We start from the raw sequence: 13,983 nt of genomic DNA, 5'->3' as shown, positions 1-13,983 counted from the left end.
GTCTTTTCCAGCCTGCTCACATGGAGGATGTTCTACATATTTTATTTAAAAAATTCTATAGACAGGTTGGCTAACAACGTCACAAAAACGGCGAATCAAAGGGGCATGAAGCCGTACATTGTTATGATTCTGAACGGTCAGATAGCTAGCAACAATGACAAGAAGCAGCCATGTGGGGAATCATAGGTGGCTAGTTTCAGCTAGTTTTATCTTGTTCTTGATATCAAGTCTTGTTTTGAAGTGTTTTAACTGATTTCATGCCAATGCTAACATGGCTAAAATTCGCTAGCTAGCTAAATAACAACTCTAACGATATATTTCAGAGACAACAAGTGCTCATTGTGCAAACGTATTTATGTTTTCAATAAACATTTAGATATGAAATTTAGTTAACATGTTGTCAACAATCTAAGACAATTGTGTTGCTAAACAACCAAATTGTCTATAGTGTGATTACTGTAATAATCTCACTGATATTACTTGTATAAATGAGTTATTGGTGTGTGGATGTCTGCCAAGCATCCGCTAGCTCACAGTCACACAATATCCATAGATCCACATTAGACATTGTTCCTTCTTTCTGACTTTAAAGCGGCTAAACAAGATCATGTTTAAATGAGCATCAGCAGTCAACAACATGTTAGTGAGGAAATAAAAAGGTTGAAAAGTCTTTAGAGATTTATTAACCGACCCTTGACCTTTCCCCCCCGGTTGGTAAGTGGTCCATCTGAAAGGAACGTCTCTGACATCTAGTCAATGTCACAACAACCCTAACCACACAACTGTCATGTTATCCCCTGCTTCATGTCAACATGCGCTCATTGAGACAGCACTGAGAGCTTGTTTTAAAAAGTAAACACATTAAATAATCACATTGTTGCTGGAAATGTCATCTACTTGAACTGTCATGAAGTATTAGAGTAGAGTGACAATTAATTTATGCCACATAACTATTACAAGCATTATTAGACATTTGTAACACTAATTAAGCCTCCACTAATTCTAACTACTTCTAATTACTGTAAGAATACAGTAGCTCTCACTGGTGGTAGCAATTCAGGGTGATATTTTCCATAATACTATCTCACCCACACCCAAACATGTATCGACTACAGTAGCTATCAGATCTCCTGTAAATCTAATCTACAGACTATTCTTTGAGGTCTGAATCTGTCCACTGTCAGTTGCTTTATGATTATATCAGTATTTTGTCCAAGGGAGAAGGGGGATGCTTGTGTTGTATATTATCCTGTTAAAAGAATGTGTTGTGGCTACTCCGGTATACTATTGGCTACTTCTTCAAGTTGTAGAGCTATTTGAAGATCATGATAGTAGCTTATTTCTGTATTTATTTTTCTGTATCTTTTAAAACATACATATACATATATATATATATATATATATACAGTGGGGAGAACAAGTATTTGATACACTGCTGATTTTGCAGGTTTTCCTACTTACAAAGCATGTAGAGGTCTGTAATTTTTATCATAGGTACACTTCAACTGTGAGAGACGGAATCTAAAACAAAAATCCAGAAAATCACATTGTATGATTTTTAAGTAATTAATTTGCATTTTATTGCATGACATAAGTATTTGATCACCTTACCACCATTAAGAATTCCGGCTCGTCACAGAGCCTGTTAGTTTTTCTTTAAGAAGCCTCCTGTTCTCCACTATTACCTGATTTAACTGCACCTGTTTGAACTCGTACTGTATAAAAGACACCTGTCACCACACTCATCAACACAGACTCCAACCTCTCCACAATGGCCAAGACCAGAGAGCTGTGTAAGGACATCAGGGGTAAAATTGTAGACCTGCACAAGGCTGGATGGGCTACAGGACAATAGGCAAGCAGCTTGGTGAGAAGGCAACAACTGTTGGCGCAATTATTAGAAAATGGAAGAAGTTGAAGATGACAGTCAATCACCCTCGGTCTGGGGCTCCATGCAAGATCTCACCTCGTGGGCATCAATGATCATGAGGAAGGTGAGGGATCAGCCCAGAACTACACGGCAGGACACTGGTCAATGACCTGAAGAGAGCTGGGACCACAGTCTCAAAGAAAACCATTAGTAACACACTACGCCGTCATGGATTAAAATCCTGCAGCGCATGCAAGGTCCCTGCTCAAGCCAGCGCATGTCCAGGCCCGTCTGAAGTTTGCCAATGACCATCTGGATGATCCAGAGGAGGAATGGGAGAAGATCATGTGGTTGATGAGACAAAAATAGAGCTTTTTGGTCTAAACTCCACTCGCCCTGTTTGGAGGAGAAGAAGGATGAGTACATTCCAAGAACACCATCCAAACGTGAAGCATGGAGGTAGAAACATCATTCTCTGGGGATGCTTTTCTGCAAAGGGGACAGGACGACTGCACCGTATTGAGGGAGGATGGATGGGGCCATGTATCGGAGATCTTGGCCAACAACCTCCTTCCCTCAGTAGAGGATTGAAGATGGGTCGTGACTGGGTTTCCAGCATGACAACGACCCGAAACATACAGCCAGGGCAACTAAGGAGTGGCTCGTAAGAAGCATCTCAAGGTCCTGGAGTGGCCTAGCTAGTCTCCAGACCTGAACCAATAGAAAATCTTTGGAGGGAGCTGAAAGTCCATATTGCCAGCGACAGCCCCGAAACCTAAAGGATCTGGAGAAGGTCTGTATGGAGGAGTGGGCCAAAAAACCCTGCTGCAGTGTGTGCAAACCTGGTCAAGAACTACAGGAAACGTATGATCTCTGTAATTGCAAACCAAGGTTTCTGTACAAATATGAAGTTCTGCTTTTCTGATGTATCAAATACTTATGTCATGCAATAAAATGCAAATTAATTACTTAAAAATCATACAATGTTGATTTTCTGGATTTTTGTTTTAGATTCCGTCTCTCACAGTTGAAGTGTACCTATGATAAAAATTACAGACCTCTACATGCTTTGTAAGTAGTAAAACCTGCAAAATCGCAGTGTATCAAATACTTGTTCTCCCCACTGTATATAATATATATATATATTATAGTATACAGTGAAGTCGGAGGTTACATACACCTTAGCCAAATACATTTAGACTGAGTTTTTCCACAATTCCTGAAATTTAATCCTAATAAATATTCCCTGTTATAGGACAGTTAGGATCACCACTTTATTTTAAGAATGTGAAATGTCAGAATAATAGTAGAGAGAATATTTATTTACGCATTTATTTATTTTCTTCACATTCCCCGTGGGTCAGAAGTTTACATACACTCAATTAGTATTTGGTAGCAAAGCCTTTAAATTGTTAAACTTGCGTCAAACGTTTCAGGGAGCCTTCCAAAAGCTTCCCACAATAAGTTGGGTGAATTTTGGCCCATTCCTCCTGACAGAGCTGTGTAAGTGAGTCAGGTTTGTAGGCCTCCTTGCTCGCACACGCTTTTTCAGTTCTGCCCACACATTTTCTATAGGATTGAGGTCAGGGCTTTGTGTATGGCCACTCCAATACCTGACTTTGTTGTCCTTTAGCCATTTTGCCACAACTTCGGAAGAATGCTTGGGGTCATTGTCCATTTGGAAGACCCATTTGCGACCAAGCTTTAACTTCCTGACTGATGTCTTGAGAGGATGTTTTTTTTTTTTTTTTTTTTTCCTTTCAATATATTCCACAAATTGTCCTTCTCATGATGCCATATATTTTGTGAAGTGCACCAGTCCCTCCTGCAGCAAAGCACCCCCACAACATAATGCTGCCACCCCCGTGCTTCACGGGTGGGATGGTGTTCTTCGGTTTGCAAGCCTCACCCTTTTTCCTCCAAACATAACGATGGTCATTATGGCCAAACAGTTCTATTTTTGTTTCATCAGACCATAAGACATTTCTCCAAAAAGTACGATCTTTGTCCCCATGTGCAGTTYGAAACCGTAGTCTGGCTTTTTTGAAAACTGCCGTAGAATGGCAGTTTTGAAGCAGAGGCTTCTTCCTTGCTGAGCGGCCTTTCAGGTTATGTCGATATCTGACTTTTTTTTTACTGTGGATATAGATACTTTTGTACCTGTTTCCTCCAGCATCTTCCCTTGGTCCTTTGCTGTTGTTCTGGGATTGATTTGCACTTTTCGCACCAAAGTACGTTCATCTCTAGGAGACAGAACGCGTCTCCTTCCTGAGCGGTATGACGGCTGTGTGGTCCCATGGTGTTTATACTTGCATACTATTGTTTGTACAGACGAATGTGGTACCTTCAGGCATTTGGAAATTGCTCCCAAGTATGAACCAGACTTGTGGAGGTCAACAACAAAAAAATTCTGAGGTCTTGGCTGATTTCTTTTGATTTTCCCATGATGTCATGCAAAGAGGCYCTGAGTTTGAAGGTAGGCCTTGAAATACAACCACAGGTACACCTCCAATTGACTCAAATTATGTCAATTAGCCTATCAGAAGCTTCTAAAGCCATGACATCATTTTCTGGAATATTCCAAGCTGCTTAAAGATACAGTCAACTTAGTGTATGTAAACTTCTGACCCACTGGAATTATGATACAGTGAATTATAAGTGAAATAATCTGTCTGTAAACAATTGTTGGAAAAATTACTTGTGTCGTACAAAAAGTAGTTGTCCTAACCGACTAGCCAAAACTATAGTTTGTTAACAAGAAATTTGTGCAGTGGTTGGAAAACGAGTTTTAATGACTCCAACCTAAGTGTATGTAAACTTCCGACTTCAACTGTATATATGTTTATTTCAAAACCTTTTTTTCACAGTTTTTTTACACCCCACATAAATATGTAAGACGATTTGTAAGTTAACGTCCCGTATGTGTGTGCTGCTGAGAGAAAAATCAAAACATTATATAAGTAATTTAAAATGGTAACAAAAATAAAAAATAACATAGATTTGACCCCAAAAAATGTCAAACTTGAATCAGTATAGGCCTATAAAATGTCACCCTGGTCATAGACTAACTGAAAGATTGTAAAAAGGCTGATCCATTTCACTCATTTTGGGAGATGACAATTTAATTTATATTAATTAGCCTAATTAATTGATAATGTCCCATACATACACATGTTATAATTAGCTCGTGGAATTTCATTTTAAATAAAATGTGTGGGGAAAATGTGATAGTCTTTTGATTAGTAGGCATATTTGTCATCTGAAGTTGAGCTAATTTATACCGGAGGGATTGAAGCAGAAATATTGAATTTCTTGAATGGAGTGCTGACTTATGAAAATGATCTTACTTTTCTACCTCAGTCGAACAATACTCTACTGTAATGCAAATGATTAAATGCATAATTTGTCATTTGTCCCTGCATGTTTGGTGACCAGATGTTGATCAACTGGAAGTGYGTCAAAAGAATAAATACATAATATCACCTAATATATACATCATTTTCTATACTTCATCGGCCTACACTCTTCTGTCAAGTAAATGGTTAAAGGCAACATTTGTCATTGCAACCTTCTGGCCCTGCCACTTTGTTTGGTACAGGCTACTGAGGGAGCTGGGGAAATGTAAACCCTCTCAACAATGATAACGAAACACTGTGGATTATGATATGGTGAAACAGTTAAAAGGTTGTACTCAAATTATACATATTAAGGCTAGTGTGCCTATAATTTAAAGGACCATGGAACAGGACATTTGACAGATTGTGCAGTCAAAACGTCAACCAACATTTGAAGCAATATTCACAACATACTGTTATATAAAAAAAAAATACCTATGATAATCTGTAGGTTTATATCATGCATTTAAACTGTTTGTTTTAGTTAGTTGGCCTGGCTTTGGTAGGCCTTGCTGGCCTGGAGTGATTGACCCCTAATGTGGCTTGTCTCCATATAAATGCTGCAACTGGCCAATGCAAAAGACTTCAGATCGGCAGTGGACTGGAGTGACAGCTTCGACGCAGAGCAGCGAGACAATCAATGCGGTGCAAACTATTATTTCACTGTCCCATCATCGACAATCCGCTGAGGCTAATAAGATGATACCCTAACTGGTAGCATTCAATGTATTTGTTCCTGCAGCGACCTTAACCCTAATAATGCGATTGATTGTTGCCGTTTCAATTAGTTGGCTGTTAATGAACATGCAATGTTCCCTTCAACGGATTGACTGACATGTTTTACCATCGCTTTGGTCGTCTGTAGTGATTTGTACTTTAGAGAAAGAAAGGTAAATAAAATAATACATTGCTTATGGATTGTTCTTCTCCCACACGGTGGTTGATTTAAATAGGCTACATGAAAAACTACGTGAACTAGGCCTATGTGTTCTGGATCGTTCGTATTCTAATAAAGTTGCCTAAATCAATACACACAACAACACAACCTTGTGTTTGACATGATGTTATCCATTTTGGACTTACTTACATACTCATATCAACTTAACTTGAACAAGTAAAAATGTATTTCGGCTAATGATAATGTTCTTGTTTTTTCACTTGTATCCTATACWCTGAGTATAGAAAACATTAAGAACATCTGCTTTGTCCATAACARAGACTGACCAGGTGAATTCAGGTGAAGGCTATGATCCCTTATTGATGTCACTTGTTAAATCCACTTCGATCAGTGTAGATGAGGGGGATGAGGCAGGTTAAAGAAGGATTTTTAAGCCTTGAGACAACTGAGTCATGGATTGTGAATGTGTGCCATTCAGAGGATGAATGGGCAAGACACAACATTTAAGTGCCTTTGAATGGGGCATGGTAGTAGGTGCAGGCACACCGTGTCAAGAGCTGCAACGCTGCTTGGTTTTTCAGGCTCAACAGTTTCCCGTGTGTATCAAGAGTGGTCCATCACCCAAAGGACATCCAGCCAATTTGACACAACTGTTGGAAGCATTGGAGTCAACATGGGCCAGCATTTCTGTGGACATCAACAAATCCTAGCATAAAAGTTTCGTTAATGATCACATTTGATTTATTATTTTATAAATTAGAAATCCTCCTGACATATAGCAAACCTTTATTAGGCAACGAAACAGTGCATTATTAGCCTATTGTGCATAATAATCTGGTATATTTGTCGCCGCCTTGTGACGAAATTCGTTTAATCAAGCCTGAGCTGTCTGCGGCGCATGAGAGGAGCACATTCCAAAAGAGCCCCTCTCAAGGAATCACTTTTCATATTCTATCTCATCAATATTACATTTTAATTTCTACATCTTGCCATTTTATTTTGATAAATCTCGTAACCCTGTCATGGTAAATCATTGTGAATTCCACCATTGTTAAATGTAAATAGTTTCAAAATATATGCTGTAGCCAGCAACAAAATAGCATACAGGCCTACTGAGAAACTGAATACAGCAATACAGAATACGTAGCCTGTATGGCGCTTGGATTGTATATAATTGGCTACAAATATTGAACATGTTAACGAGAGCTTATTTTCCAACGATGTCCATTTTGTCGATATCTTGTTTGTGTCAGTGAACAACATTAGCTGAGTTCCATCGAGCCCCGTCTTTGCCGTTGTCGATAATATTCATAAGCCGAGCAATTCATCAACTCCCCCAAAGTTTAAGCCGTTTCAGGGATGAAATGAATAAATGTATGATATTAATAATTCATTAATAAATACATTAATATATATTTTTGCTATTCATTAATATTTGTAACAGTGTAATTTATAAGTGTTAAAAAGTTTTTAAATTAGGCCTATGAACTCTCCATGTCGTCGTTAACACAAACACACAACATATCGCATTTTAGCTTCGAATTTAGGCCTAGTAACAAAGTTAATATCAGATTTTGGTTTAAAATGTCTATGTCCAACTAAACATAATAATATAAAATGAACAAACAAAAACAAGTAAAATCAATTATATTCAATGTTCTCGTTATCAATGCATTTAATTTGAAGTCGGACAACAAATATCAATGTACTACAAACCTAATGATGAGTCCCACGCTGGTCTGTCAGTGGAACCCTACCCGAGCACCAAATCACAGCGTGATCAGTTGCAGAGTAGTGTTTAACCGGTCTGGTACCGCCGCGGCCAGCCACACTACAAACATGCTGCAAAGTGTGTGAGAGAGAGAGAGAGAGAGAGCGAAAGAGAGAGAGAGAAAGAGAAAGAGAGAGAGGGAGAGAGAGAGAGAGAGGGAGAGAATCTGCAGGCGAAAAAATGCCAGTGCTGACGTCTCGTCGTCAGACCCAGGTGTAACATGTGTCGCTCTAGCTAGCGGGATAAATACCAGAATACGAATTTCAGGAATCTTTTAGAGCACAAACAGAACACAATAGAACCGACTAGAAAATATATAGCGCATGTACGAACAGCATGCAGTTCTGTCAAGGGAACTAATTCCAAAAAGGAATATATAACGTTCTCGCTCCGTCCTTCAATTCCACATCAGAAAGCAGTGTAATTATAATACCTTTGATCGTTCATTAGCATTTCATAATTACTGTACTAATTAGAGTGGAGAACTGTGTGCTGTCACGACAGTTACCACTCCTCCCATTTACCAGCACATGTACCGCGCTAGGTCTTATCACTATCTCTCTGTCTCCATTCACATCCCTGCAATGTATTGCCACTGGTATAATACACATAGTAGGTTAGGTGTAAAGGTTTGGGATTATAGAAAACCTAGCAATACAATACTCAATTGATGAAATAAGATTAAACTTAATCGGGAAAATAGTCTACACCAAAATGTGTCTAGACAAATATTCACCCCACAATTTCCCTCAAGTTATAAGCTATATTGTTAGAAAAGCCTGACACAAAAATACAACCATGCGTTCGTTCTATACTCTTAGAAAAGTGTTCGAGTTATATGAGTTATATGAAAATAGTTAAATGCTTGCTTCATATATGGCACCCCTTAAGGTTCAATATAGAACCGAAATTGGTTCCATATAGAACCCTATATGGAACCCAAGGGTTCTAAATGGAACCAGTTCTGGTTCAGTGAACAAGAACCCCTGGGGTTCTGATCAAAGAACCCTACAAATGGGTTCTACAGTGTATTGAGCCTTTATGGGTGCCACATATGAAGCAAGAAATATAACCCTTTTTGGTTCTATCTAGAACCTTTTTTTCTTCGAGTGTAAGATTTTATGAGCCTGTCTCATGCATTCCATGTCACGGAAATAAACCATTGACATATTAGACATGTCATGCATGTTATTTAGCAGACAGATATTGCAATAGCTATTTCGATAGGGTTGTAGACATTCTTGCATTTTGCAATTGTGTAGCTGGAAAAAATATAGTGAATCGCTTTTAGTTAGATTTTTTGGTTGTTGTTAATAAAAACAAATCAACTCGTGAATAAAACAAATACTGTGTAAAAACACATACTAACGCAAATGAATTTCCAGTGCTGCATTTAATTTCCTTTCTATTCAACACTCCATTTTAAGCACAGCAATTTCGGTTTTTATTTTTCTGCTTACATGAAGAAGGCTTATGCCAAGGCATAGTCGAATACGCATGGCTCAAAAGATCATCCACAATTCAATGGCTGGCCCGAGATTGTCAAGATAAAGAAACAACTCCCTGATTGGTGAGGTGCGGGGGCCGTCACGCTGTAACCAATGACAGGAGAGGAAGAGGAAAACGCGGAGAGTGTTATGATAAAGTAGAAAATATTAGTTCCCTCACCGTGGCCGTGACGTCAGTATAGGAAGTAATTGTAGAGCAACACTAGAACGATTACAAGCAAAAGGGGAGCGTGATGTTGAGGAGTTAGCCGTACGAATCTCTACACCACAACTTTGAGAGAAAGTTCATTACCCATAACAAAAGGACGTGGACTACACAGACAGACCCACTGGTCTCCAGATTTACTATTGAATGTAACAACATATTCTTGGACCGTATTTTTATATACAACGTGGATTTCGCTTTTGTTTATTTTCCTGACRATTTCAACTCTTAAATTCGTTTGACTTTTAGGAGTACATGTGCCTCTGTTTATGTTCTCTTATAGTTTTCGTTTAGTTTTAATTGTATGGAGGATACAATTTAATGTTGTTATGAAGACTTAAATCACCGTATTTATTTCCTTTTCTTACTATGGAATCCTCCAGCGGATCGAACTTTGGAATAGACACTATTTTATCCAACGCTACTAATTCTGTTAACACCGCGCTAATGAACGGAGATTTCCGCCTCGGTGACAGCAGGACAGCGGATTTCAGCCGGAGCCAGGCCACCCCGTCCCCGTCATGTTCGGACATAGACACAGTGGGAACGGCCCCCTCTTCCCCCATCTCCGTCACCATGGAGCACGCCGAGCCGCATCTGCTCCAAGACAGCCTACCACATCATCACCACCACCACAACCAACCAGGGAGTTTGCAACTATCGCCCCAGCCYCAGCAGCTAGGGGCCGGGGCCGGCTGTGCCCCCAGGACTGCCACCTCTTCGTTTTTAATCAAAGACATTTTAGGCGACAGCAAACCCCTGGCAGCGTGCGCACCTTACAGCACCAGCGTACAGTCACCCCATCACACCCCCAAACCAGAGAATGCCAGGGACAGTGGGGACGGCTTCAGGCCGAAGTTGGAACAAGATGAACATAGGAGCAAGTTGGACAAAAGAGACGATATGGAAATGAAATGCAACGGTAAGTGAATATCTAGGTTACACTTAGGCCTATATGGAAATGTTTTGTATGCTTTTTTTATGGTTTAGTTTTTGGATGGCGTAAGTGAGCTTTTCAGTGTACTTAAAAACGTGTATTTTATTGGGTAGGCTGTCATAGTCGGCTAATGGTGTGCAGAATACATCCAAAGCTCACATACAAAGCCRATTTGTGTTGAATTTTTTGCGCCTAAAAAAAGCTGAAAGTAGCCTAGCCTATAGAAAAATGTTATTGGAAAATAACCACCAAATTGAATAGGTCAATTGCGTCAATAGGCATAATAATTAAACAATAATAGTAACAAGAAGAACACTTTTGTTTGTCATATATTTTACGCATATGGAAATTCAAATTCACATTATAATGCTATTTAGTAGGCTTCTTTGGTTGGTATAGTTATTTTTAAGCTCAAACACAGTGTACAGTACAGGCTAACTGCCTTGAATGTAGACCACCTTGTGTATATGTTTCAAAGGCTGTCTTATTAGACAATGATATTAAAGGGTTGATTTTCAGTTGCCCTTTTTTATTAGCATAACAGAATCGAAAACAGATGTAAGGCTGGCGCGAGATGTTCCCGGTGCGCGAGCCTCCCTTGTGTGTCAATTAGAGAGATTATTGTTCTTCCTAGAGGGCGGATCACGAGCGCTGCAGAAACTGCTACAAATAGAGATGGATTGACATATCGATTTCCCAGTTTTACTGCTAAAAACTTAAGTTGACAAATACAGTCCGGATTTCTTATTGGCCGTAGATTTTTAATTTTTTTGCTGGCTGTCTGACAAATGAAGTACTTCAGTTTCAACTCGGTTGCTTAGCTTTAGAAAATACTACTGTAACAGTTTCAACGTTTAAAAGCAACTGTTTATTTCAATGTATTTATATTTTTCATTTTTAGAATACATATTTTGATCTTATTTTGGCTCAGAACTGATAGGACACGTATTTGTTGCTAATTTATTTTCATTGGACCATAGGCTTGAATTAGGCCTATATAAAAACTAAAATTATTATCCACTTATAATTTTTCCCATTCAGGAACAAAAGAAGAGAATGAACGGGAAATTTCAAGTAGCAGAGATAGTCCTCAATCACGGTCAAAAAAACCTCGTAAAGCACGGACGGCCTTTTCAGACCATCAACTCAACCAACTCGAGCGAAGCTTCGAGCGCCAAAAATACCTCAGCGTGCAGGATCGCATGGACCTCGCGGCAGCACTCAACCTGACCGACACACAGGTGAAAACCTGGTACCAAAACCGACGGTATGTCACACCTATTATAAAACATCATTCATTATCTTCACAATGTTTTTGTTTTTTAATAATCTCTGTTATTATTAGGCTATTATTATGAGCTTATTTTTTTTTATTATTAGGCTAGTTTTTATTGGTGGTGATGTTATTTACATGAATATATCCTACTACTAATAATGTTATATAATTTTAATAACTGTAGTAATGTAAGCCTATAATAACACGATGTAAGGTGGATGCATGTGCTGTTTTTTAGTTAATTTCGTTAGACTGGAATATAATTAATAGGAGTTGGCCTGTGGTTGATGTGCAGTTAAGTGTATTTTGGTTTATATTAGGCTTTTGTTGCCTTTAAATGCAGGCCCATAACCTGCATGGATTTCAGACAATTAGGACTACTGAACAGATAGAATCGAATAGAATGCAATACAGTACAATAGAATAACTTTAGAACAGATCAAGAGGAATAGTTAAACAGGTCTAATCAAAATGGTTGCCATGGACCTAGACACATGAGGATATTTATTTACAAGATTAACCCACACAGTMTTATTACATGGTATTGGTTATTGAAATACACATCCCTCTGGGGTTATAAAAGTATGTCTGAACAGTCGCTACATGATGTTGYCAATGCACAATTTGCCTCTCCGGCATCATTGTTAAGATTTCCCCAAATGTCAGCCAAGATTAGTGTTAACAGTGCCGGCGCCCATATAGTAGCTAAAATAAATACAGACACAGCARAATATAATGACGAAATGTGGTATGACTGCAATCATTTTAAAATCCTGCGGTTTTCTTTCTCGTTCAATATAGCCGATAGTAATACAACGCCTACGTTTTTATACATTATTGTATAGGCCTAAATAGGCTATAGCCTACCATCTTAAAGTTAGCCTGCCAATGTTTACAGTGCACTTGGTGAGGCCTAGCGAGAAGGATCAATTGAGGGAGTAATGATCTGAAATGAATCTATGATCTTATAGACTAAATATAGGCACTGCGCACTTGAAAAAGCCTAACTTTTCTTGGATGTGTCATTTGCCTAGGCTAATTATAGGCATAATCACCGATTCATGCTGCAAATAATTAGATCTTACCAATTAAGGGTCCGTTTGGGGAATTCTCAGAGTCTGAACCAGTTAAATAATTGATTTGTTGTATTTTGATCTGATTTCAGGACGAAGTGGAAAAGACAGACAGCGGTCGGATTAGAGCTACTGGCTGAAGCCGGAAATTATTCCGCTTTACAAAGAATGTTCCCGTCGCCCTATTTCTACCACCCGAGCTTGTTGGGCACCATGGACAGCACAACAGCAGCCGCAGCAGCCGCAGCAATGTACAGCAGTATGTACCGGACTCCGCAGCAACCACATCCCGGTCTCCAGAGGCCTCTTGTCCCGAGAGTACTCATCCATGGCCTTGGGCCTGGGGGCCAACCGGCATTGAACCCGCTGGGTAACGCCATGCCCGGCACGCAGCATCAGCGGTAGATACAACAACAAGACGATTCCATAAAAACACTTTTAACCTGGTCTACATGTGATGTGACTAACTGCGCTCAACAAACGATGAAAAATACATTTGAAAAAAAAAAAACAGTATATAAAATACAACTTTACAGAAGAAGTAAAAGGATGTAATATTGAATATGACTGAGAGCCAGCATCGAGTCGAGGCCATGACAGAAAAAGGACTGTTCATATGTCTGATTGATTGTTTGTTTAGTTTTTTTTGTACAAATACACTTATACTAGCAAATAAACTTATAAAGTTTATTAGATGGAGAGAAAGGGTTGAATAAAGACGGAATGATACTAAAATGATTCTTCTCGGATACTTCTATGTGAAAGACGTCGGGGGCAGCCAGCCTGAACTTCATTGTCATCCAAACATTCAAAACACCATGTGGCATTAATATTTCTGCAGGCTGAAAGCGTAGGCCTATGGGGTTAATCTGAAATCTTCATCTCGAATGCCCGGATTTCAAGTTTTACAATTTATATATTTCCAAAATAAATGTATTTCCTATAGATTTAAAATCACCTATAGATTCAAAGTTAGGACTAGGCCTAAATGTTTATTTAATCGAACATGATTTAATCGGCAATGCAAATAGGACTTTCTTTAGACTACTT

The 13,983-nt window shown here is 38.9% G+C and overlaps 1 protein-coding gene across 1 annotated transcript; it reads left to right on the top strand.

Annotated features, from left to right (window-relative positions):
- The first annotated feature begins 9,597 nt into the window (after positions 1–9,597).
- On the top strand, positions 9,598–13,671 carry LOC111972395 (barH-like 2 homeobox protein). Its single transcript, XM_023999442.2, has 3 exons — positions 9,598–10,569; positions 11,626–11,851; positions 13,026–13,671. The coding sequence occupies exons 1-3, from the start codon at positions 10,017–10,019 to the stop codon at positions 13,336–13,338; spliced, it is 1,092 nt and encodes a 363-aa protein (XP_023855210.1). The 5' UTR covers positions 9,598–10,016; the 3' UTR covers positions 13,339–13,671.
- Positions 13,672–13,983: the final 312 nt, after the last annotated feature.

Source organism: Salvelinus sp. IW2-2015, linkage group LG13, assembly GCF_002910315.2.
Source record: "Salvelinus sp. IW2-2015 linkage group LG13, ASM291031v2, whole genome shotgun sequence".
Taxonomy (NCBI): Eukaryota; Metazoa; Chordata; class Actinopteri; order Salmoniformes; family Salmonidae; genus Salvelinus; species Salvelinus sp. IW2-2015.
The sequence above is the reverse complement of the archived record's forward strand: the minus strand, read 5'-3'. Positions and strand labels throughout refer to the sequence as shown.